The 27,161-nt window shown below is 34.4% G+C and overlaps 2 protein-coding genes and 1 long non-coding RNA gene across 4 annotated transcripts in view; 1 reads left to right on the plus strand and 2 right to left on the minus strand.

Moving 5' to 3' along the window:
- Positions 1-27,161, plus strand: part of LOC140696851 (uncharacterized) — a 513,284-nt gene that overhangs the window by 90,186 nt on the left and 395,937 nt on the right. For both annotated transcript variants that reach the window (XR_012073425.1, XR_012073426.1), the window contains exon 2: positions 15,667-15,757. This is a non-coding gene — a long non-coding RNA (uncharacterized lncRNA). The remainder of the gene's footprint in view (positions 1-15,666; positions 15,758-27,161) is intronic.
- On the minus strand, positions 7,362-8,297 carry LOC102534234 (olfactory receptor 4F15-like). The gene has a single exon (XM_006218106.2). The coding sequence runs from the start codon at positions 8,295-8,297 to the stop codon at positions 7,362-7,364; it is 936 nt and encodes a 311-aa protein (XP_006218168.1).
- Positions 21,558-22,502, minus strand: LOC102534478 (olfactory receptor 4F21-like). The gene has a single exon (XM_006218107.3). It carries the CDS (start codon positions 22,491-22,493, stop codon positions 21,558-21,560), a length of 936 nt encoding a protein of 311 aa, XP_006218169.3. The 5' UTR covers positions 22,494-22,502.

Raw genomic sequence — 27,161 nt, forward strand, 5'->3', positions numbered from 1 at the left:
AATCTGGGAGATTTTAAGTATATGGGAGGATGTGCATAAGTTATATGCAAATACTATATACAGTGTTTTGTATAAGGGGCTTGAGTATCCTTGAATTTTGTTGTCTATTGGAGAATCCTGGAACTAATCCCCTGGAGGTACCAAAGTGTAAGTATGTATAATAGAGGATTATTCAATCATGAAAAACAAGGAAATCTTACCATTTTAAACAACATGGATGGACCTTAAAGGGATTATGCTAAGTGAAGTAAGTCAGAGAAGACAGCTATTGTATAATCTCACTTTTACATGAAATGAAAAAAACCCCCACCAAATTAATAACAAAAGAGGTCAGATTTATAGTTACCAGAGGTGGGAGGAATGGGAGGAGGAGGAGGAATTGGAGGAAGGTGGTTAAAAGGCACAAACTTCCAGTGAGAAGATCAATAAGTATTAGGGATGTAACATACAACATTATGACTATGGTTTTTTTTTTTAACATTTTTTTTATTGATTTATAATCATTTTACAATGTTGTGTCAAATTCCGGTGTAGAGCACAATTTTTCAGTTATACATGAACATATATATATTCATTGTCACATTTTTTTTCTCTGTGAGCTACCATAAGATCTTGTATATATTTCCCTGTGCTATACAGTGTAATCTTGTTTATCTATTCTACAATTTTGAAATCCCAGTCTATCTCTTCCCACCCCCTACCCCCTTGGCAGCCACAAGTTTGTATTCTATGTCTATGAGTCTATTTCTGTTTTATATTTATGCTTTGTTTTGTTTGTTTGTTGGTTTGTTTTTTAGATTCCACATATGAGCGATATCATATGATATTTTTCTTTCTCTTCCTGGCTTATTTCACTTAGAATGACATTCTCCAGGAGCATCCATGTTGCTGCAAATGGCGTTATGTTGTTGGTTTTTATGGCTGAATAGTATTCCATTGTATAAATATACTACATCTTCTTTATCCAGTCATCTGTTGATGGACATTTAGGCTGTTTCCATGTCTTGGCTATTGTAAATAGTGCTGCTATGAACATTGGGGTGCAGGTGTCATTTTGAAGTAGGGTTCCTTCTGGATATATGCCCAGGAGTGGTATTCCTGGGTCATATGGTAAGTCTATTCCTAGTCTTTTGAGGAATCTCCATACTGTTTTTCATAGTGGCTGCACCAAACTGCATTCCCACCAGCAGTGAAGGAGGGTTCCCTTTTCTCCACAGCCTTTCCAGCATTTGACATTATGACTATAGTTAATAGCTGTAAGTTATATAGAAAAGTTTTTAAGAGAGTAAATCCTGAGAGTTCTCATCACAAGGAAAAACTATTTTTCTTTTCTTTTTATTGTATCTGTATGAGATGATGGATGTTAACTAAACCTATTATGGTAGTTATCTCACAATATATGAAAATCAAACCATCCTGCTATACACTTAGTGATGTATGCCAACTGTTTCTCCATAAAACTGTAAAAAAGCTTTGTTTTAAAATTTTTAATAATATATATTCTAATTTTTAATTGAGGAAACAGTTGTTTATAACATCATACATGTTTCATGTGTACCAATTATATTTCTAATTTTGTATACCCCACAACATGATTGCCACCAGAATTTTGGTTTTCATCTGTTACCATAAAGTTAATCCCTATTACCCATTTTGTCTTCCCCACTGACTCTTCCCTTTTGATAACCGCTACTTTGTTCTCTGTATCTAGGTTTATGTTTTGTTTGGCTTATTCATTTATTTATTTTTTATTTGTTTTTTATATTCCACATATGAGTGAAATCTTAAGGTATTTGTCCTTCTCTGTCCTTCTTATTGAACTTAGCATAATACCTTCAAGGTCCATCCACGTTGCAAATGGCTGTGTAGTATTCCATTAGGTATCTATATCTTCTTTATCCATTCCTCTGTTGATGAGCACTCGGGTTGCTTCCATATCTTGGCTATTGTAAATAATGTTGCAGGGAACAATGGGTTGCATATATCTTTTCTAATTAGTGATTTTTCCTTTGGATAAATACCTGTAAGTGGAATTGTTGAATCATATGGCCTGGATATTTTTGTTTTGGTAGGTTATTAATTATTAATTCAATTTTTTAAAATAGATATAGGCCTACTCAGATTATCTATTTCTTCTTGTGTGACTTTGGCAGATTGTGTCTTTCATGGAATTGGTATGTTTTATCTAGGGTATCAAATTTGTGGGCATAAGGAATCTTTATTATTCTTTTAACATCCATGAATCTGTAGTGATATCCTGTTTTAAATTTTTGATATTTGTGATTTGTGTACGCTCCTTTTCTTATTTAGCTTTGCTAGAGGCTTCATTTTATTGACTGGCTCTCAAAGAGCCAGCTTTTGGTTTCATTGATTTTTCTCTATTGATTTCCTGTTTACAATTTCATTGATTTCTGCTCTAATATTTGTTATTTCTTTTCTTCTGCTTATGTTAGGTTTGACTTGCTTCTCTTTTTTCAGTTTCCTAAGATAGAAACTTAGATTTTAGATCTTTCTAATACAATCATTTAATTCTATAAATTTCCCTTAAGCACTGCTTTCACTGTATTTCATAAAAATTTGATAAGTTGTGTTTTTATTTTCATTTTGTTTAAAATATTTTTAAAAGTTTCTCTTCAGATTTATTCTTTGACCTATGTGTTATTTAGAAGTGTGTTTTTTTAAATATCCATGTACGTGGGGATTTTTCAGTTATTGTTCTGTTACTGAGTTTTAGTTTCATTCCTTATGGTCTGAAAGCAGACACTGTAAGATTTCTATTATTTAAAATTTCCCAAGTTATTGTTATGGCCCAAATTGTTGTCTGTCTTGCTGAAGCTCCATGTGAGCTTAAGAAGAATTTCGTATTCTATAGTTGTTGGATGAGGTAGTCTACAGATGTCAATTATATCCACTTGATTGATGTTGTTGAGTTCAATTCTATCCTTACTGATTTTCTGTCAGCTGGATCTGTCCATTTCTGAGAGAGGGGAGTTGAAGTCTCCAACTATCATAGTAGATTCATCCATTTCTCCTTGCATTTCTATCTGTTTTTGTCTTATGCAGTTTGATGCTGTTTTTAGTTGCACACTCTTTAAAAATTGTTATGAAATCTTGGGGGAATGGACCCCTTTATCATTAAGTAATGCCCTTCTTTATCCCTGATAACTTTCCTTACTTTGAAGTCTGCTCTGTCTGAAATGATATAGCTACTTCTTCTTTCCTTTGTTGTGTTTTTTTTTTGTGTGTGTGTGTGTGGGGCGAGTAGGAAATTAGGTTTATTTATTTACTTAATGGAGGTACTGGGGATTGAACCCAGGACTTCGGGTATGCTAAGCACACACTCTACCACTGAGCTATACCCTCCCCATCTGCTTTCCTTTGATACATGTTAATGTGTTGTATTTTTCTCCATCCATTTACTTTTAGTCTATATGTGTCTTAATATTTAAAGTGGATTTCTTATAGACAACATATAGTTGGATTGTGGTTTTTGATCCACTTTGACTATCTCTGTCTTTTATTTGATAGATTTAGACTATTAACTTTCAAAGTGATTGTTTACATAATGGACTAATATCTATCACATTTGTTATGGTTTTCTGTTTTTTGCCCTTTTTCTTACTTCTATCTTCCACCCTTTTTCTGCCTTCTGTAGTTTTAATCAACCATCTTCTATGATTCTATTTGCTCTTCTTTCTTAGTGTATCATTTATACATTTTTACTTTTTTTTTTTGGTTGTTAATCTAGAGTTGCAATATACATTTACAACTAATCTAAGTCTACTTTCAAATAACACTATACCACTTCATGGGTAGTGTGAATACTTTATAATAACAAAAAATCCTAATTCCTTCCTCCCACTCCTTCTATCATTGCTGTCATTCATTTTACTTATATGTAAGCATACATAAGCAAGCATAAACATATTCAATTGACTACATTGTTGCTATCATTATTTTAAACAAACTGTTATCTGTTAGCTCAATTAAGAATAAGGAAAATAAAAGTTTTTATTTTATCTTCACTTATTTCTTTTTCCATGTTCTTCTTTTTTTTATGTAGATCTGAGTTTCTGACCTACATTATTTTTCTTTTCTCTAAAGAACTTCTTTTAACATTTCTTTTGTGGCAGGTCTATTGAAACAAATTTTTGGTGTTCATCCTACTTGGTATTCTCTGAGCTTCCTGGATCTGGAATTAGGTGTCTGACATTAATTTTGAGGAAATTCTCAGTCATTACTTTTTGAAACATTTCTTCTGTTCCTTCCTCTCTTCTTCTGGTATTCCCATTACATGTATGTTATACCTTTTTTAGTTGTCCCACAGTCCTTGGATGGTCTGTTCTGTTTTCTCTTTCATTCTTTGTTCTCTGCTTTTAGGCTTTTGAGGATTCTATTGATACATTATCTAGCTCAGAGATTCTTTCCTCTTCTGTGTTCAGTCTATTGATAAACCCATTAAAAGCATTCTTCATTTCTATTACAGTATTTTAATTCTCTATCATTTCCTTTTTATTCTTAGGCTTTCCCTCTCTCTGCTTATAATGCTCATCTGTTCTTGCATACTATCTCCTTTATCCATTAGAGCCCTTAGCATATTAATCATTGTTGTTTTAAGTCCCAGCCTAATAATTCTGACATCCCTGCCACATCCAGTTCTAAAGCTTTCTCTGCTTCTTAAAATTGTGTTTTTTGCCTTTGGTATGCCTTGTAATTTTTCTTTGATGTTCTAGATATGATGCACTGGGTAAAATAAACTGCAGTAAACAGGCTTTTGGTAAAGTGATGGTGAGGTATGGGCAAAGGGGAAGTGTTCTATTGTCCTTTGTTTGGTCTTTGTCTTTCAGTGACCCTGTGTCTCTGGATTGCAGTCTTTACAGTGTTTCTCAGTCTTTTCCTCCTCTCTTAGATAGGATAAAATGGCTAGAGTTGTATATTATCCTTGCCCAGGTCAGTTAGGCTCAGATAATTCTTCAGTAGGTTAGGTTCTGGTTAACTAGTTTCCTCTCAGGGCAGGGCTTATTTTTAAAACAAACAAACAAAAAACCCCAGAGCTGGTAACCTGGATCAGGCACTCCAGTGCTTGCACAAAGGCCCATGAATGAAGAAATTATAAATGGCAAAGGTGAAGTCTTTCTGAGAGTTTTTTTTATTGTATAATGGGCCTATGAATGAAATAATTATAAAGGGAGAGAATGAAGTCTTTCTATGGGTTCTTTCTGCATGGTCTCATCTCACTAAGGCAGTTATAGCCACAGCCATTGCTAAATGTTTGACCTTTCAGAATCACACATGGATGCTTGACATGGTTTCATCCATTGTGGCATTTAGTAACTTGTTGGCAAGTTATTTACATTTGATCTCTTCTATGCTGAAAGAACAGCAAATTGTTCTTTCTGTGGTAATATGTTTTCCAAGTATGGCTTTGAGCATTCTTACAACAGTACCTTGGCCATTAGATGATCCAAAAACACATAGAATTCCTAATGCCCTTCATAACATTGTTTAGGACAAAGGAATATTTTTACAGCAAAGAAAGTACAAATGAGCACACAGTCAAGTGATCCACTGGTGCTTTGATAAACAAGCTGTCAGCTGATAGGACATGGGAGTAGCTTTTTAAAGGTGCAGGTTAGTACCAGTTTGAGGATGACACTTTGTGCTTTAACATGTGACATGTACTTTGAACCCATAGACATTATAAGATACTATGTTCTAGGATGTATATGTTTGGAAACCAAGGGTAGGTGGTGAGAGTGGCTCCATTCACCATCACTTCTTTGGACAACTTGAGTTTTCTGGACCTACAGCTTTGACCTCTGCTGGGTGGGGAGAATGCTGCTTCTTGGGACAGAGTAAGCATCCCAATAAACCTACAGTTTGAGTAGTTTCCTGGTTATTTTGATTTCCTTGTATTTGTAGATCATCAGACAAAGAAACAAGTTTCTATCATGCAAGGGATAATTAATCTTCATTACCATGAAGAAATAGAGTTGCTACTACACTTACATCAACAGTGACTGACAATAACTGGAATGGGCAATTGCAGAAATTATAGACAGGAGCATGATAATCATGGACTCAGACTGCTCAGGGAGAAAGATACAGATCTGGGCAAGTGATCTAAAAAAACTGAAGTGCTGGATAAATGTGAGGGGGATCTAGAATGGGTTGTGGAGGAGGAGGATTATGGATATCAGATATAAACTACTATGTATAAAATAGATAAGCAAGAAGGATGTACTGGATAGCACAAGGAATTATAGCCATTAACTTGTAATAACCTATAATGAAGTATAATCTGCACAAATACCATATCACTATGCTGTATACCTGAAAAATGTGCAGAGGTCTAATATAATATTACAAATAACTATTTTTCAATAAAAATAAAAAACATAAGAAAGATGATTAATATCATCTTTGGCATATGTACAGTGACAGGGCCCATTAATACTTGTACCGTTTACACTGCTATGTTTAAAGAATTAATGATGGAGTGAACTTACATGGCGCATGAATGCATCTAAACATGGGAATATGTGGAGTGTATCTGATGCTCTCGGTGTCTCACACATGTCCCTCTGCACTTGATATTCCCAAGAACATAGACTGTTCTATACCATAAGTTCTAGAGACTTCTGCCTGAGGACTTTTTTTTTGAAATCAAAAGTGTTCAACCCACTATGTGGAGTAGCCTGAAAACTTCCACAGAGTTAATGCCTCAGAGTTACACCAATACAGAAATACACAGCTTCCTCGCTTCACAAGTGGGACAACTGTTAAGTCATAGAATCTATACAATTTCTTACAAGGTCACAGCAAGATTCCCCCTCCAGTTGTCTGTAGTAGTAGAATACGAATTAGTATACCCTTCCCCGGCGTCTGTGCCTCCTTGGCCCCTTCTGAACCAGTGTCTTCTAGGAAACCTTTCCAAATAAACTACTTATTTTCAGATTTTGTCTCCTTTAAATAATAAGTAAAGCCATTGGGCCTACATGAGTAATATTCAGTGTAATAATACTTGACATTCATCACAACAAATTTGCAGGTTATTTTTAAATTTTATGAAGAACAGAAACAATGTTATTATATCCTTTTATTTGAAATATAATCCAGAATTCAAAATTAAAGTGTTACTCGTCAGACCATGCTGTTCTCTGTAAGAATATCAATTCTTAGTATGATGTATTTACATTTCCCACGTTGGTAATAGTAAATGGTCTTCTACTCTGCAGATAAATAGTAGCAGGTATAGGATGGCAAATGATGAGTTTTTCCTGGATATGTTAAATTTGAGGTGCCTACGTAGAGATGGGTAAGCTGGATGTACCATTCTAAAGCTTCAAAAAAAGATGTGATCAACAAAATCTGGAATAAGATATCTTTTTTTTTAATCTTTTTATTGCTACCTTTATATCCTTGTTCCTTAATGTATAGATGGCAGGATTCAAGACAGGGGTAATAGCAAAGTCAACAATGAACAGATTTTTATCAAGTGACGGTGGAGGAGAAGGCCAGACGTAGAGAAACATGCATGGAGTGAAAAACAAAAAAACCACAGTCATGTGAGATGACAAAGTTACAAATGCCTTGGATAAGTCTCCTGAAGAACGTTTCCAGACACTGACCAAAATGAAGGAATAGGAAAGGATTAGCAGGATGAAGGTGCCCATGCTCATGAAGCCACTGTTGGCAGTAACAATAAACTCCAGCTTGGCCCCACCTGTGCATGCAAGTTTTATGATCTTAGGAAAGTCACAATAAAAGCTGTCCACTTTGTTAGGCCCACAGAATGGCAAGTTTATAACAAATAAAAACTGAGACATAGCGTGGATCACCCCAATTACCCAGCCAGTGATTACAAATGAAACACATATTTTGGGGTTCATGATGTTCAAGTAGTGAAGAGGCTTGCAGATTGCTGTGCACCTGTCAAATGCCATGGCTATGAGTAACACCATCTCCACTCCTCCCATGATGTGGATGAAGCATATCTGTGTCATACAGCTTTGGAAAGAGATTACTTTGTATTCATTGAAAAGGTCTGTGATTATCTGGGGGACCGTGGTAGAGGAAAGGCCCACGTCAATGAGGGACAGATTGGCTAGCAGGAAGTACATAGGAGAATGTAGGTGAGAATCAGATATTATCAAAAGCAAAATAAAAAGGTTTCCCAAGATGACCCCTAAATACAGGAAAGAACATGTCAAAGTGAGGAAAAGCTTTTTTTCCCAAGAACAAGAGAGGGCAAGTAATACAAACTCAGTGGCCATGGAGTCATTTAGTCCACCCATTGACTGGGGCAGAAGAGCTGCTTTTCAAATGACCTGAGGATAAATATTGAAAAGAATAAGTATCACTGGCACAGACATAGATTCTCTATTCACCTTGCTAATAAACCTAGATACTGAGAGGAGGAAAGTGAAGCATTTGGAAGAAATATGGTTAGCAACAAATTTATTGTATATAGGTGACAGCTGAGGGAAAAAAAGTGACTGTAAAGTTTTACAGACAGAGCCAAAAAGAATTACTTTACTTTTCATCCCATAGCTAAATCTCTTTTAAATTTATTTTTCTCTAAAATTTCTGGATCATTTTTCTGACCATTGCCCTAAGTGTTCTCACACCAAATAATCGTCATCTCTTCTGTCACCCTGCTGTTAATGGTACTTTCACATTAATTCTGTGCATTCTTACCTGCACCTTTCTTTGCCCATTGATATTCTCTTACTTCACTGAGCCTGTAGAGATCACCAGGACAAAAGTATTTGAACATAGGCCATCACATAGGCTTTTAAAATTTTTATGGAACTCAGGTGCACAGGAGTTAATAATTAAAAAACTTGGTTCATGGCATGATATTATCTTTGGTCCATGACCACTTTTAATAAGTAGATTAATGAGAAACTAAAAATAAAATATTGGATATCTGAGTGTAAATATTGGTAAATGTAGTGATGATAACTAATAATTAATAATCAACTATAATGATCACAGATACCATTTAAGTGTCCTCTACACTCAGGGAATTGTGTTAAAATAAGTACATTATCTCTTTCAAACCTCCTAATGACTTTGTAAGATAGGTTCAGTTTTAATATACCCATTTCGCAAATAAAGAAAGTGAGCCTCAGAAAAATAAAGTGGCAAAGCCAGGACTAGAATCAAGAGCTGTAGGACTTTAGAGTGCATGCTTCAAACACTGTTCTATGCTCTTCAAGGCCAGCACCTCCAAGTATGCTTTAGATCTCTCCAAAGATCTAGAAGCGTCAATCAACCTGTTTCCTTCACCCCAATTTTTCATTTGTCTTCATCTCTTACACACAGATTCTCTCCTTCAAAAATAAAATCTGTCAAGGACAGTATGGGGAGAATTCCTTCTGATTTTCCATTTCTCTCTCAAACACTTCACAGATAAGTTTATTTTAACTTATACGTTCCATTTATTGACTAAGCCAAAACAAACTAGCTTCCTCCAGAAAATCCTTTTACAGAGGTCACCAGGGATTCAGCACACAACCGTCTACATATAAAAGTATCACATATAATCACTTTTTAGTCTTTATCTTACTCATTCTTCAAATTTGTTACCCATGATCATCCACTGTTTTTGAAATCTCTTCTGAAATTGGCTGCTACATATGTTGCCTGTCCCAAAGCCCTTTCCATCCCCATTTCTGGATAACAGAACACCTACCTATTTAGTTATTTGGAAGAGATATCTCAGTTTTGGCAGAAGATAGGTCCTTTTCCTTGCCCCCAGATGAAGCATGATAATCCACTGTCACTTGGCCATGGATTGGTTTAAGAGGGGCACATAACCTAGAATTGATTAATGAGATATAGAGTAATGTCTTATGTGAAAATTTTCTTCCCCAGGTTAAAATACAAAGCTTAATGTGGAGAAGGCTCCTTTATTCCTGCATTCAATGTTAATGTGATGCCTAAAGATGAACCTATCATGAGCTTTGGAAGTCTACATGTTAAAGATGATAGTATGAACAGATAGAAAAAGGACCCAGTCCAAAAAAATCTTTAACTGACATCAGCAAAGGTCTACCTTCTGACATCTTGTCATGTGAGAAAAATAAAAGCTTGTTTGTTTAGCAGACTATAAATAAGGCATTGTTACTGGAAGCTGCATGCATTCCTAATATTTATGTAGCAAAGCTCCTAAATTTTCTGTTTCTCTTTACTCTTTTGTGTCTTTTACTGACACACAGATTCCCCCCCCCCCGATTATCTTTGATTGTTGGTGTGACTCTGAAGTCTATCCTAAACTATTTTTTCATTCAAAACATACTTCATTGTTTTAACTAATCTCCACTTACTGAAGATTTCTATATCTATAGCTCGAGCCTTAAACTCCAGCACAGTATATCTAAGGCTATACGGTAGAACATAAATGGACATCCCTTAAGCACTTCAAAGTTAGGATGCACAAGTCTGAAATCTTAAAAGATTTTATCTTCTTTTAAATACCTGAGAAATATGACCATTCACAATGATGCCCAAACCCAGGGATCTATGTGGTACCCTTGTCTCCTCTTTGACCTCACATCCCAGGTGGAAAATTACACCTCCTGAATATTTCTCAGTTTTTTTCCTCCTCTTCATTTCCACTGTCAGTTCTTATTTCTGATGTATCTATTTTCTAATCTTAATGACTGAAAGCCTTCCAAATGATGTTCCTGCCTCCATTCTTACCTAAGCTTAGTCCTTTCTGTACTCTGTTTTCAGATCTGTCTATACCTAAAGATCAAACATAACCTAGTTACTCTCCTATTTGGACTTCTGGTTCTATCATTAAAAACATTTAAAACTTAATAGCATTTTACATAAGACCCTTTTGTGAACTGAACACGTTACTATATTTTTTCATATTTCAGTGCCTTTGCATGCACTTTCATTTGTGTTATTCCTGGTCATCACAAGGTGAAACTATCTTTGGCTCTAAGGCCTGATAAACTTTGATTGCCATTCCAACTCTGCCACTTATGGGCTATATAAACCAGAGCAGGCTATCAAATGATGAAATTTATTTGTCCGTAAAATGGGAGAATTATAACTTATTTTTCCTGATGTTATGAGGATTTGAGAGGATATGGGTTAAACCACCTGGCAGAAATGTTACTTCCCTTTTCCTTTTATCCTTCAAGATACAGATTAACTGCCAGCCACTCTGAAGTATTTATTGAAGACCATAAGCAGAGTAAATAGCTCCTCTCTATGAACTATTGTTATATCTTGTGCATTCTTTATAATAATTAAAGTATACTATAATTTTTTTTGTATATTAGTTCTTAATTTTCAACTATGATTTCCGAGAAAAGGAACTTTTAGCTGACTTTGTATACCCCAGTACTTAGCACAATTTCTGGCTCAGTGTAGGCATTATTAGATGATAGACTTTACTAACATTTATATGGTAATGAATGTTAAGCAAAATCAAGGGCCTAGAAGCCCCTGTGGGGGATATGGAGTAAATCTCCATCAAAGGACTTTGAGAATTGAGTTCACTGACACTTGTATGCTGATGGGAGAATCTGGAAGCTGGCCACTTCCCTGTCATGAGCCTCCCCTCTCAGAGTGACCTCAACACCCAACATGTCCAACTAGATCAGAAATCTAATACAGTAAACTAGAAAAATGCACACTTTCCCCTTTCTTTTTTGCCTAAAACAAAATGTGTATAGGCACTACAGAGTATCTGGCAATTTCCCTCAAGTGACAGGGAGTATTAACATAAAGCATGCAATAAAAATATTGCTGAACAGAAAAACATTACCAGATACTTGGAAAAAAAATCAGTAATTCAAAGGAACAGTACAGTTTTCACAATTGAAATCCCTATAAAAAGTAATTTGCTACATGAATAAAGAAGAGAGCTTCTAAATATGCTTGAATTTATGTTCATAGTATTTTTCAGTGCACATAAAATAAATTAGAAGCTCAGATAAACTAACCTGAAAAAAATACATGATTTGAAATGAAGTTAAAAAGATTATAAAATAAAAAATACTACATATAAAGTAAATACATATATGGAAATATTTCGACTTTACACGGCAATGTCTCGAGTTTGTGGGATTTTAGATGATTTTATATTTTCCCTAAATATTTACTATTATTTCCTATATTTTACAAGTAATATTTACAGATTTTCTAATTTCTTTATTTAAAAAAAGTTTTTTTGATTTTCTGATTTCTAAGGAAGATTTGAAATTAGTGGAGGAAATAGAAAAAAATGATATAAGAGCAGTTTCATAAATAGTTTAATGCTGTAACTAAGAGCACAGATTCTGGGGACAGCCTACCTGGATTTGAATCTCCATCTCCTTGATTTATGAGCTATATGTCGTTGGGTGAGTTGCTTCACTTCTCTGTCCCTCAATTTTCTCATCTGTAAAATAAGGATGATAATAGTACTTACCTTATATGTTGCTGTGAGGATTAATGAATTAATGAAACACATCAGAGCATGCCCTGACACATAATAAGTACCTGATAAGTTTTCTTCCCTAGTAATTATAATTTTTAAGACTTGATCACTCAATTCTTTCCAAACATAGAGATAGCTTGCTTTGCCAGTTTATGTTCAGTTGGAATGAAATAGCCAGACATAATTTTTTATCTCCATGAATCTAATGGCAGAGAGAAAAAGAGAGGAAAAATATGAAGTCCCTTCACAGATCAGTTTAATAAAGATAAGGGCTTTTTGAAGAGAAATTCACCTCACGATACAATTGAAATTATGAAAATGAGACCAGGAATATATAAAACAATACGAGTGAAAATCAATCAGATGAAGAGCTTGAGCAAAAGGAACCTGGAGATAGAAAGAGGAAAGAAGACTTGGGAACAAAATGTAACCAGTTGCTCAGATTTAGAGAACAGATTTTCTAGGTACTTGTTCAGGTACAGGCTTCACTCAGCAGCAGCTTTGAGAGTTTGAGACACACAGGAAGTGAACGCCCTTTTTGAATTGCCACCATTTCTGAATACTGAGAGTTAAAAATAGTTCATACCATTAGGAAGGAAGTCAATTAGAAGGACTGAATATTGTCCATAATTTCTTCTAATGGAAACCACATCTTCTGTGTGCACTTCTGTCTTCCCCAGGGTAAATTATCACAATTTGCAAAGAATTACAGGGAAACTGAGCAGTTCTATGTGATGTTGATCAGTAATTTTTTGTTCTGCTAATGTATTCTTTTTTCTCAAAATTAGAAAATTTTAGGTTTACTTGATATGTTCATTGGGTTATCACATGTTATACGAACCACTATTTGGCACCAGTATAAAGTTTAAGAAAACTATCCCTCAACACCTTTAGCTGCTCATCACATTTGGAATTTTGAGAAATAATGAATCGATATTTGAGCAAATCAGGGAAGTTTCAAAATAGTGCAAAAAGAGACTGGGAAAATCTTACTTGGTTTTTTATAAATTAATAAACTTTGTTTTTTAGAGCAGTTTTACGTTTACAGAAAAATTGAGCAGAAAGTATTGAGTTCCCGTATTCCCCTTCACACACCCTCCACAAGTTCCTTGTATTGTTAACATCTTGCCTTAGTGTGGTGTATTTGCTACAATTGATGACCCATAGTAATACATTATTATTAACTAATTTACATTATGGTACACTTTTTGTGTTGTATAGTCTGTAGCTATTGAGAATGGTATAATGACATGTGTTCATTGTTATATAATCATACAGAATAGTTTTACTCCCTAAAATTCCTCTGTACTCAGCCTATTCATTGCTATCCTCTAACCCACCTCTGGCAGCCACTAATCTTACTGTCTCCATAGTCTTGTCTTTTCCAGAATGTCATATAGTTGGAATCATATAGTTTCTAGCCTTTTCAGATTGGCTTCTTTCACTTAGCAATATGCATTTAAAGTTCTACCATATCTTTTCATGATTCGATAACTTATTCTTTTTATTGCTGAATAATATTCCATTGTCTGCATGTACCACAGTTTATTTATCCACTCACCTTTTGAAGGACATTTTTGTTGCTTCCAAGTTTTGGCAGTTATGAATAAAGCTGCTAAAAGCATTCATGTGCAGACTTTTCTTTGAATATGTATTTTCAGTTCATTTCAGTTAGTACCAAACAATGCAATTGTTGGATATATGATAAGAGTATATTATTTAGCATTGTAAGAAACTGCTTGTCTTCTAAGTGTTGTTTGCCTTTTTATTTTAAGTTACTTATATATTTCTATATTCTTGATATATGTGTTCTATTTATATATTCTAAAATATATAACCTTTTCTATATATTAGTTCTTCATGTATATATGTTTGTATATATGTTCAGTGGCTTGTCTATTCATTTTCTTAACAACATCCTTTTTTAAATTGAGGTATGATTGACATGCAACATTGTATTAGTTTCAAGTGTATAAAATAATGGTTTGATGTTTGTATATATTGTGAAATGATCATCACAAGAAGCCTAGTTAACATCTGTCACTATACAGAGTTACAGAAAGTTTTTTCTTGTGATGTTAACTTTTGAGATTTACTCTCAGTGACTTTCAAATGTGTAATCCAATTATTTACTGTAGTCACCATGCTGCACATTACATCTCTACAATTTATTTATTTTATAACTGGAAGTCAGTTCTTTTAGACTCTCTTCACCCGTTTTTGCCCACCCCTCCCGACTGTCACTTTTGACAACAACAAATCTGTTCTCTATATTTATGAGCTCAGGAGTTTGTTTAGATTCCGTATATAAGTTAGATAATATGATATTTACCCTTTTTTGTCTGAGTTATTTAACTTAGCATATAATGCCTTCAAGGTCCATCCGTGTTGTCACAAATGGTAAGATTTCACTTTTTTTTGTGGCTGAATAATACTTTATTATATATATATAGATAGATATATAGATATCTATATATCTATCTATATATATATCTATATCTATGTATAGATATACACATATGTGTGTGTATATCTATCTATATATCTATCTATATATATATCTATCACAATTTCTTTATCTATTCATCATCAATGGACACAAATTGTGTCCATATCTTGACTATTGTAAATAATGCCACAGTGAACATATCTTTTTGAGATAGACTTTTTGTATTCTTCAGGTAAACAGTAGAATTGCTGGATCATTACGCAGTTTTATTTTTAACTTTTTTAGAAAACTACATACATGTTTTTGATAGTGGCTGCAACAATTTACATTCCTACCAACAGTGAACAAAGATTCTGTATTTTCAAATCCTCAATAACACTTGATTTTTTTTATTTCTTTGATGATAGTCCGTTCCAACAGGTGTGAGGTGATGTCTTATTGTGATTTTGATTTGTATTTTCCTGATAATTGGTGATGTGAAGTATCTTTTTATGTACCTGTTGGCTATCTGTATGCCTTCTTTGGAAAAATGCCTTTGTGATCTTCTGCCTATTTTTAAATTGGATAGTTTTTTTTTTTTTTGCTATTAAGTTGTATGAGTTCTTTATATGTGTTAGTTGTTAATCCTGTTTAGAATATGGTTGGCAAATATTTTCTTCCATTCAGTAGGTTGCCTTTTCATTTTGTTGATGATTTCCTTTGCTGTGCTGAAGCTTTTTTGTTTGATGTAGTAACAGTTGCTGATTATTGCTTTTAATTCTTATAATTTCAGTCTCATATCCAGGAAATTACTGCCAAGACCAAAGTTACGGAGCTTCTTCCCTAAGTGTTCTTCTAGAAGTTTTAAAGTTTCCATCTTACATGTAAGTCTTCTTTTTTTAACTTTTTTTTTATTGAGTTATAGTCATTTTACAGTGTTGTGTCAAATTCCAGTGTAGAGCACGATTTTTCAATTATACATGAACATACATATATTCTTGTCACATTTTTTTTCGCTGTGAGCTACCACCAGATCTTGTATATATTTCCTTGTGCTATACAGTATAATCTTATTTGTCTCTTCTGCATATGCCTGTCAGTATCTGCAAATTTTGAACATGTACGTCTTGAATCCATTTTACATTAACTTTTTAATATGATGTAAGATGGTGGTCCAGTTTCATTATTTTGCATGTGGTTATTCAATTTTCCCAAAACTATTTATTGAAGAGACTGTCCTTTTCCCATTAAATATTCTTGGCTACTTTGTCATAAATTAAATGGGTTTATTTCTGGGCTCTCTGATTTCTTCCATTGATGTGTGTGTCTGTTTTGTGTCAATACCATAACTGTTTTGGTTAATATAGCTTTGTAATAGGGTTTGAAATCAGGGAACATGATGCCTCCAGCTTTGTTCTTTCTCAAGATTACTTTGGGTATTTTGTGTGTGTGTGTATGTGCACGCGTGTGTCTGTTTGTGCATGTGTGGTTCCATACAAATTTTGTAATTGTTCATTCTATTTCTGTAAAAAATTCCATTGGAATTTTGATAGGGATCACTTTGAATATACAAATATGCTCTGAGTAATATGGATATTTTAATAGTATTAATTCTTCCAGTTCATGAACACAGAATATTCTTTCATTTATTGTGTCATTTTCAGTTTGGTTCATCAGTGTCTTACAGTTTTCAGCATGTAGATTTGTCACCTTCTTGGTTACATTTATTTCTAGGTATTTTCTTCTCTTTGATGCAATTGTAAATGGGTTGTTTTCCTTATTTCTCTTTTTGATAGTTTGTTATTAGTGTATAGAACACAAAAGATTCGTGTATATTGATTTTGTATCCTGGTACTTTACTGAATTCGTGTATTAGTTTTATCAGTTTTTTAGTGGAATCTTTAGTGTTTTCTACATAAAGTGTCATGGTATCTGAAAATAGTGACAGTTTTACTTCTGCCTTTCCAATTCTGATTCCTTTATTTCTTTTTCTCGTCTCATTTTTCTGGCTAGGACTTCCAGTACTGTGTTGAGTAAATCGGTGTGAGAGGGTATCCTTGCCTTGTTTCTGATCTTAGAGGAAAAAATTTCAGCTTTTCAGCATTGACTACAGTGTTAGCTATGGGATTTTCAAATACAGGCTTTATTGTGTTGAAGTAAAGTCCTTCTATATTTTGTTTGTGGAGAGGTATATCACAAAATTATGTTTAGTTTTTTTCAAATGCTTTTCTGCATCTATAGAGATGATCATATGATTTTTATTCTTTATTCTGTTAATGATCTGTAAAATAGTAATTGATTTGCTTATGATGAACTGTTCTTGATTCCCAGGGATCACTTCCACTTGATCATGGTGTATGACCATTTTAATGTGCTATTGAATTCCATTTGATAGTAATTTTGTTGAGGATTTTTGCATCTATGTTGATCAGAGATATTGGCCTGTGGTTTTCTTTTCATGTAGTCTTTGTTCAATTTTGATATGAGCTTCCTAAATATTAGTGTTGGTTTCATAAAATGAATTTAGAAGTATTCCCTTCATTTTAATTTTGTGGAAGAGTTCCAGAAGGATTGATGTTAATTCTTCTTTAAATGTCTAGTAGAATTCACCAGTAAAACCATATGGTCATGGGTTTAATTTGCTGGAAGGTTTTGATTACTGATTCAATCTCCTTGCTAATTATTACTGTGGATTTTCTGTTTGTTCATGATTCTGTCTCAGTAGGTTGTATGTTTCTAGATTATCCAATTTGTTGGCATTTAATTACTCAGTAGTAGTCTTATGATTTTTTAAATTTCTGTATTATCAATTTTAATGTCTCCTCTTTCATTTCTGATTTTATTTATTTGAGTCTCTCGTTTTCTCTTAGTCTAGCTAAAAGTGTTTAAAATTTTCATTTATATTTTCAAAAAACCTGTATTTAGATTGATTTTTCTTTACTCTTTATTTGTTTCTATAGGAAGCCACCTGCCCATTTCCTTTGTTTTTAGTTACCCTCAGCCACCATAACTATGCTGGTTCTATCAGTGTCTGTGTGAGGCAAGACAGAATCTGGCCCCCTGGGCAGTATACTGTAAGGCTATGGTCCTTGAATCGGCTTCACTCTCTCTTTTTCCATGGGAGAAGTCTAGGGCTGATGTGATCTTTCTAAGCACTGAGCTCTGCTGGCTTGGGAGAAGTGTTTGTGCGGGTAGAGAAATTGCTCTTCTTTCCAAATTCAGTAAGGCTGTTCTCAGTATTTTGCTCATTTGATGTACTGCCACTTGTTAACTGAATTCTGGACTTATCATAGAGGTATTTTAGCATGCAAATCATTGTTAAATAAGTATTTCTGTGGGGTAATAAGAGCAGGGACTTCCTATTCTACCATTTTGCTGACGTCACTCTCCCAAAGATGCAGTTTTTGATTCCTACTACATTGTCTTTCAACTTGTAAAGACTTACAAGTCTTTGAGAATGATAGTATATTAAGAATTACTTTGATTGATTTCCAACTTTAAAACAACCTTACATTCTGGGAAAAAGAACTAACTTACCCATGTGTTTCATCCTACTTTTATATCACTGATTTTAGTTTGTTATTGCTTTTTAAATTTTTGTATCTATATTGAAGTGATACAAAAATTAGGGTGTAATTTTTCTTTCTTACAATGTTACTGGCCTTTAAAAATACTGTTTATTGAAAGGAAAGGATTAATAACTGATCTGTGACCTGTCTACTGTTTCATGGTAATCAAAAGAAAGAGGGAGGTTGGGAGAGGGTGGAGAGAGAGGGAGAGGGTGGAGAGAGAGGGAGATGGAGAGAGAGAGAAAAAGACAGAGAGAGAGAGAGATGGAGACAGAGACAAATGGAATGGTGGGTGGTGGGAGACTGAATGGGAATAACAGGAAGAAATGACCTGATCAGATATTCACAAAAATATACTAAGTGATCTCTTCCTAGTGATATTTATTAGAAGATAGATAATGGAATGTTATTAGCAGGATATATCTTGTTGCCTAGTTTGCTCTTGGTAAATAAACTTGGAGTTTAGGCTTTATGGGACACAACCACAGAAATATACTAGTGTTTCATCTGTAATTATTGGAATATAAAAGGGAGAGATTTCATGACCAAATAGATTTCATAACTTTTTGTAAGTGATCTCCTTCATGCATCATTGGAGACCTCATTTTATGTCTGGGTCAGAGAGCATCCTATTGCAACAAGAAAGAACCTGGGGGAATTACGTTGGCAGTCTCAGACTTCTGCTTCACTTGTGTCTTACAGTTACCTATATCTTTAGAATTAGTAGAAAAGTTTGAAACTGAGTGAAGACTCTGATTTCCTGTATGTTTGATTTGACACTCAGACCCTTTATTTTATCTCAGCCACATAAACTGTCTTTTAAAAATTTTAATATGCTTCTAAAGAATTATTTTTCTCTTTAAATATTTGGCAGATTCACTAGCAGAATCACTTAAATATTTACTTTTCTTTTTTATTGGAGTGGAATGTATTAGCCAGATTTCAGCCACGTGATAGAAATCACACAACTGATTTGTGCAATGAGAATTTAAAGAATCATTACCTATGTATAAAGTCTTTAACCAGGTAATTGAAAAGATGAGTGGTTATTAACCTCTCCTCAGCCAGCCTAATGCTTGCACAGTGGTCCCATGAAAATGATGAGGACATCATGGTAGAAAGGAAGGCTCTCTATAGGATCTGCAGAGTGGGCTTCTACAAAAGCTTTTGCTAGCGTCTGCCACTGTAGAATGTTTGGCCTTTCCACAGCACAGGTAGCTTCTTGAAATGATACCATCCTTTGAGGATGGAAATAAATCACTTGAAAGTAGTTATTGACATTGAATCCCTAATAAACTGGAGGAGACAGAGACTTGTCCTTTATGGCATTGATAAATATTCTCAGTGTGGATTATCTTTCCTATGTTCAGTGGTTTGGCCAGTACCACTATCCAAGTGTTCATGATGTCTGATATCCAACATGAAATCATGCATAATATTTCCTTAGGCCAAGAGTACCCACTTTATAGCAAAGAAAATGCACAAAAGCACATATAACTAGGGAACAAATTGATCTTATCATATATTGCACAACTGGGCTCTTACAGAACATTGGAATAGCCCATAAAAATTACAACTGAGGCACAAGGTTGAAGATGACACTGCAGAGTTGGGGCCTGTGCTTTAGGATATATGTTTGACTAGCTTTTAGATGGTGCTATGGCAACTATAGATAAAATACATGATTCTACAAACCAAAGGGATAGAGAAAATAGTAATATCTCTTATTATGAATCTCAGTAAACTTCTTGTGCAGTTTCTATTTTTTTTGATCCCACAATTTTAGGATCTGGTGGAGTGGAGAGAATGCTTATCTGATGAGACACGGTATGCATTCTAATAAACCTAATTTTTTAGCTGCTTTTCTGTCATTTAGGGTTCTTCATATTAGAAGAACAACATTCAGAAGAATGAGTTACCATTTTTATCCCATATTGGGTAAAGACAGAGTTGCTGGTTTTTAATGGGTGATGCAGTGGAGAATATTTCTAAAATTAGGCATCAGCCTAAGCACACCTGGTGGCTCCATGGCTGACGATAACTGTAAAAGGGCACTGTAGCAACAACAGACTAGCAAAGACATTTTAACCAACAGCTCGGACTGCCTCATAAATGAACTCACTGGGCAAGCAACGTGGATCAGCAGAAGAACTGCCTGAGGATGAGGGGAATTTAAAATGCTTAACAGAAGAGAATATCAATCAGGAGCAACAATGCTGCCATAGCTTGTCCCTCCTGTTTAGAGTCTTTCTTTTGTGAAATTGAAAACAGAGAATCTATGACAGGATGACGTAAAGTCAAGTGAGGATTAAATTACTTTAAAAGATAGAATATGCCTTGGAATTTACAATTTCAAAACAAGAAGATGGGTCTCCACTTCAGCGCCCGAAATTCTATCTGACAGCTTGTCCCTGGCTTCCTCACATATACAGCTTTCTGTGTGGGAAGGGCTAGTCATGCCAAGGAGTTAATGCACCCTCTAAAAATGAAAAAAAGGATTCCAGCTTCCTTTCCCTTAGTTGGGACATTCCTAAATCACAGAATTTATACAGCCCCCCTGAGGGCTATAGTAAGCTTACACCTCAGTTACATTTGTCTATATTCTTCATTTCTGTGTCTCCCTTTTCTACTCCCTTAATGATGTTTCCAAAAGTAAGCTTCCAGCTAAACTACCTGCGAACAAGTTTTGTCTTTGGGCCTTTTTCTGAGGTAACACAACCTGAATAACTACATAGAGCTGCTAGTTCTATATATATATTTGATGTGACGATTCTTGACATTCAACAATGGACGTTTGCAGTTTCTTTGCAAACCTTATGGGAAGCAGAAGAAATGTCATCATCATATCCTTTCTATTGTCAAGATGATCACATTTTAAATCATAAATATTATTTACTAAAAAGTGATACTGTGTCCTAAAATAATGAATATTTTGATAGATTCACTTTTCCCATGGTAGTTAAGGCAATGAGTAAATGCTCTATAGAGTAGTAGAAATGTGTTCAACAAGGTAGATGGCATGTCCAGATCTGGCCATGTAAAAAGTCAGATGCTTGGTATAGATGTTGAAAAGGCAGGTGGATGTATAGGTTTAGAGCTTCAAACTCAGATCCAGTCAGCAAAATCTAACGTAATGTCCCCCTTTGCTCATCCTTTTCATAGCTACCTTTATGTCTCTGTTTCTTAATGTATAAATGGCAGGATTCAAGACAGGTGTGATAACAAAGTCAACAATGAAAAGATATTTATCAGCTGATGATGTGGGAAAAGGCCATACATAGAGAAACATGCATGGAGTGAAAAAAAGAACCACCACAGTGATGTGAGCTGACAAAGTGACAAATGCCTTGGATAAATCTCCAGGAGAACGTTTCCAGACAGTGACCAAAATGAAGATATAGGAAAGGATTAGCAGGAAGAAGGTGCCCATAGTCATGAAGCCACTGTTGGCAGCAACAATAAACTCAAACTTGGCTCCATCTGTGCACGCAAGTTTTATGATCCTGGGAAAGTCACAGTAAAAGCTGTCCACTTTGTTAGGACCACAAAAGGGCAAGTTTATAATGAAAACAAACTGAGACATAGCATGGATCACCCCAATTACCCAGCCAGTGAGTACAAATGAAACACACATTTTGGGGTTCATGATGTTCAAGTAGTGAAGAGGCTTGCAGATTGCCGTGTACCTGTCGAATGCCATGGCTATGAGTAACACCATCTCCACTCCTCCCACGATGTGGATGAAGCATATTTGTGTCATACAACCTTGGAAAGAGATTATCTTGTATCCATTTAAAAGGTCTGTAATCATCTTGGGCACTGTGGTAGAGGAAAGGCCCACATCAATGAGTGACAGGTTGGCAAGCAGGAAGTACATAGGAGAATGTAAATGAGGATCAAAAATTACCAAAAACAGAATGAAGAAATTTCCCAGGATGATCCCTAAGTAGATCAGGGAGAATATCCACATGAGAAAAATTTTGGTTTCCCAAGAACCAGAGAGTCCCAGCAATACAAACTCAGAAACCACCGAATCATTTGGTCCATCCATTGACTTGGGCAGAAGATCTGATGTTCAATTCACATTAGGATAGAAAGTAATGAAAAGTCAGAATCAGTGCTACAAAAGTAGATTTCCTATATATCCTACTACTTTTTCTATGGGTTTCATTTCTTGAAGTGAGAAATAATTATTTTAGATAAAGATAAAAAAAGAACATAAAAACATGGTGATCACGAGAATTACTTAAAGAGAAAAATATGAATATTTTAGATGGAGGTAAATGGGGTTGTTTTCCTTCTTATTTCATTATCAGACAATTATTTAGTTTGCCTGTCAAGAATTTTGAGACATTTTTCTTGACTACTTACCCAGGTGTTCTCTCAACCAAACCACTTCTGTCAACTTGACATTCATGCTGTCATACTAACTGGCTGAATTTCTTATTTCCTTAGCTGAATTACTTATTTCACTTGTCAAATGGAGATCTTTCAGCCAAAACTGGCTTATGTAATGTATTTCACCTTGCTTCACCCAATATATGTGTCTTGTTTTTGTTTTTGTTTTTCTACAATTTACCTTGGAAGTCAGGGGCTCAGATTGAGATTATTCATAATGTTTTGCTCACGACACATTATTATCATGGTGCCTTCGTGAACCTCTATATCAAATAAAATTTTGGCTATAAGAGCATTAACACCAGTAAGAAAATATATTTTAAATAAAATCAGTATTATTAGAAAACATTTATTAATTCCTCCATGCTAGGCAACATACTAAGCGCATGATCTCATTTTCACTTTATAAAATTCTGCAAGATGGACACTTTTATTAGATGCATTTTACCTATGGAGAAATTGAACCTCAGATAGATCAAATGTCACAGTTAGAACTTGTGTCTGTAGCTATGGGGCACCATAATCCACACCCTAAACCATGGCACTGTGCTCTTAAAGGCCAGCCCCTTCAAGTGCACAGTGGATGTTTCCCAAGGATGGACCAATTAACTGTCTTAAACTTTTTATTTTCCTTGACCTATTAGCATAGTGAACTCTCTTAAAAAAATAAAATCTTTGAATCTTGTGTCCCCTTCTGATTATTCCCTTCTCTCTCCAATTATTCATTGGCAAGCTTTCATCACATTTTGTTCATTCATAAGCTAAAACTGCTATCCACAGATTTCTTGTTTATAGAAAGAAATGCTAGATTCTCAGTATGTCATACAATAATCACTTTTCAATAATTATTTACCTTAAGCTCCCTGAAAGATTTGTTTCTATTTATAATCCCCTTGTTTCTGTGACTCTCTGCTCTTGGTTCATGCCTTCCTAAAGCCTTAGCACTCCTTGCCAATAGACATTCCATTTTTTCAGTTAGTGGACCAAAATCTCCCAGTTTTAGAAGAGAGTAGCCCTATTCCAGCTTGAGAGCATGTTGTATGATTTTTCTAAACCAGTTACTGTAATCCCATTTTCCTTGGTCATGGATTGTTATAAGAAGGGGCATGTAGTCTGGAACTGTTCAGTGACATGTAAATCAATAAAAGGAATCTTTCCCAGTAAAAGGAAAAATCTTCATGTCTAGATGGATTTTCCTGATCCATTTTTCCTGCATTTGATGCTAATGTTATGCCTGAAAGTGAAGCAACCATGAAATTCTAAAGCCCATATACGAAAAGTAACAGTGAAAAATTAGAAAGGACTCAGGAACCCAAAATGCATGTTGAATCACTTAATAAAGCCCATAATTGCCTTCCTTCCTGTGCCTTCTGGTATCTACATGGTCACTTCTATATCTGTAGCTTTAATGCTGGACTCCAGAGTAACATATGCAAAGCTGTATGTGGTATACACAAATGGAAGTCCCACCCATACCTTCAAGTTAACATGTCAAAATTGAACTCATAATATTACATCTACCCCAGTGCCTTAATAAATGTCATTACAATTCCCCGAGATGCTCAGTATAGGCACCTGTGTGGCACTCTTGTTCATACTTCACTTTCCATCTCTAGCTGTGCAGTTTGCAGTCTCAAATACTTCTCAATTCTCTTCCCTCCTCTTCTTTTCTGTTGTCATTTGTTTTTGCTACTAGTCTGTATCTTTTCCTACCTTTACAATTAAAAAGCATTCTGAATGATCTCTCTGATCTGTTGTTCCCTAGATCCAAATCATTTATAGGCTGATTTCAGATATGTCTATCTAAGTTCAGATATGATCATGTGGCTGTCCCTTTTAAAGACTTTGATGAGTCTATCAGGAGAAATTTCTTGAAATCCACAGCATATCAAAAATATCTGAGAGGGAATGAGCAATTTGATTTCAGAGGCTATTTACATAAAGATTAACAGTATAGCAAATAGATGGTAAATATATAGAATATAGCAAATTTTTACTGAATAAATTTCAAAATTGATTCCTGATAAAAACTCTTAGTAAAACAAGGATTAAGAAATATTTTAAACATAATGCTTTTAATAGAATTTTGAAACCAACAATCAATATCATCTTGTGGATGAAACATTAAAATCAAGATCATAAAGAAGGAAGCCTGAGGCACTATTTTTCAATCATATGCTATAGATGAGAACATTAAATCAAGCAATACTATTGAAGAGAAGGTAGCATACCGATTTTCATTTGCAAGTCACACAATTGTCCACCTCAAAAACTTAAGACAAATATTAAGAAAATATTAAATCTAGTAAGATAATTTATGTTGAATTTAGTAATAACCTAAATAAAATAGAAAAATCTCACTCATAAATAAAACGTAAGTAAAATATAAGGGAGCGCTCACTCATAAATTAAACAAATGTGCAATTTATGCATGCTACTGAAAGACATAAAGTTTTCTTAAACATTTGAAAACTTGCATAAAATGGAGATGAAACCATGCTATTAGTGGAAAAAGGACTCCAGGCTATAAAAATATAAATTATGATTGAACTAATCTGTAAAGTAGTTGCAGTGCTTATTAAAAGTCCAGTGGAAATTTTTTGCAGTATTACATAGTGGTTTAAAAGTCCACTTCAGAGCTTTGGTAAACTTGAAAAAAGATACAAAATGGCATTTGGGGGAGAAAAGAGAATGTTTCCTGTTAAAGATATTCAAACATATCCTAAACCTATACTAAAGTAAGCTAAATCATTTGAGTAACGTTGAACAGGTAAATGTAACAAAACACAGTTAAGAATTAGACACAAATTAAGAAATTTAGTATATGATAAAAAGGCATTGAAATTATATAAGAAATTAAAGAGTAAATGCAGAGTATTCAATAGCTGTTAAACAGGTTGCTCAACACTGGAAACATCAAATTTTATCTTTATATCTTATAGCAAAGTGAGTTCTGGATGGTTAGAAAGCTTAAATGTAATAGTAAAATTATAACATTTTAATAAAATATATATGAATTAGTTTTTAAAACAAAACTGAGGAGGTCTTTCCACTATTACTTTAAATTCAGAAATGACGTTCAATTTTTATATTTTTTTCCTCAACAAAATGAGAAAACATGTTGTTACTGTGGGATGGGGAGGCAGTGCTCCTCATTCTCAGCTGGTGGGAATGTGAAGTGGTGCAAACATCCCAGAGAGCGCTTGAGTAACAGAGTAAACAAATCTCTGAACACAGCAGTCCAGTTGGAGTTACTTTGAAAGGAAATAAATAGATCAAGTGAACAAAATATATTTGTAATGTTATTTTACTTCTCAGCATTTTATATAATAGGAACTAATTGGAAACATACTGTTTAAGAGTAAGGGACTGATTAAGTGAATTAAAGTAGGTTTAAAAATGATTGATAAACCTCCATTAACTAGCATGCAAGATATCACTAAGTCAAGGAAACATTTATAGATTAAAAATCGTTTTATTTTAGGGGTGGCATATGTAATTTGCATGAGTAAATATTAGAATTTGCTCCAAATTTCTACAGGTGGTATGATTTTCAGTATTTTTGTGCCTGTTTCTTTAGCCTCAACTTGATCTGCTATATTTTCAGAGACAATATTTATTGTTATTTTTAAAAACAAATGTATCAAAATTAGTCGAGGAAATAGGAACACTTACATAGGAGCCCTTTCTAATACACAATAGAGTGCAGTGTTTAAAAGCACAGACAACAGGCACCTGTCTGTATCCCTAGATCGTCCACTGACCAGCTCTGTGTTCTAGGGTGAGTTAGTTACTGAACTGCCAAGTTTCTTCCTCTGTAAAAGACAGATACTGAGAGTCATTACTTCATATAATCATTTTTAGGACGAAATGAGTTGAAACAAGAAAACATCAGAAAATGTGACATACAGTGAGTGCTAAGTTAAGTGTTATCTGTCATGATAATTTGTATGATTTTTTAGGAAACAGACCTAAAGTTTTTCAGATTGGTAATAGTGGTGGGATAAATCTGGTAGAAAGAAAACTAGTTTATTTTTTCATGTTTTGTCATTGCTTTCTAATTTTATAATCCGAATCTTCAGAAAAAACTGGACGGAGGATGAAAAATATTTCACATACCGTTTTAACAAAGATACTAGAACCTTGAAGGATATTTTATGTTCATCTCATAATATGAACTATGAGACTAAGATGAGAGGATATAAAATAATATGAGTGAGAGTCATTCAAATAATGTGAATTAGCAAAGGAAAAAGGTGACAGAAAGATATAAATTGTGGAGAGATAAAAAAGGGTGATAATTATGGAGCCAGATGCTGGA

This window comes from Vicugna pacos, chromosome 6 (assembly GCF_048564905.1).
Source record: "Vicugna pacos chromosome 6, VicPac4, whole genome shotgun sequence".
Classification (NCBI taxonomy): Eukaryota; Metazoa; Chordata; class Mammalia; order Artiodactyla; family Camelidae; genus Vicugna; species Vicugna pacos.

Bases quoted from the DNA above. Each gene is read 5' to 3' on its own strand.
- LOC102534234 (XM_006218106.2), bottom strand. From the start codon at position 8,297: ATGGGTGGACTAAATGACTCCATGGCCACTGAGTTTGTATTACTTGCC.
- LOC102534478 (XM_006218107.3), bottom strand. From the start codon at position 22,493: ATGGATGGACCAAATGATTCGGTGGTTTCTGAGTTTGTATTGCTGGGA.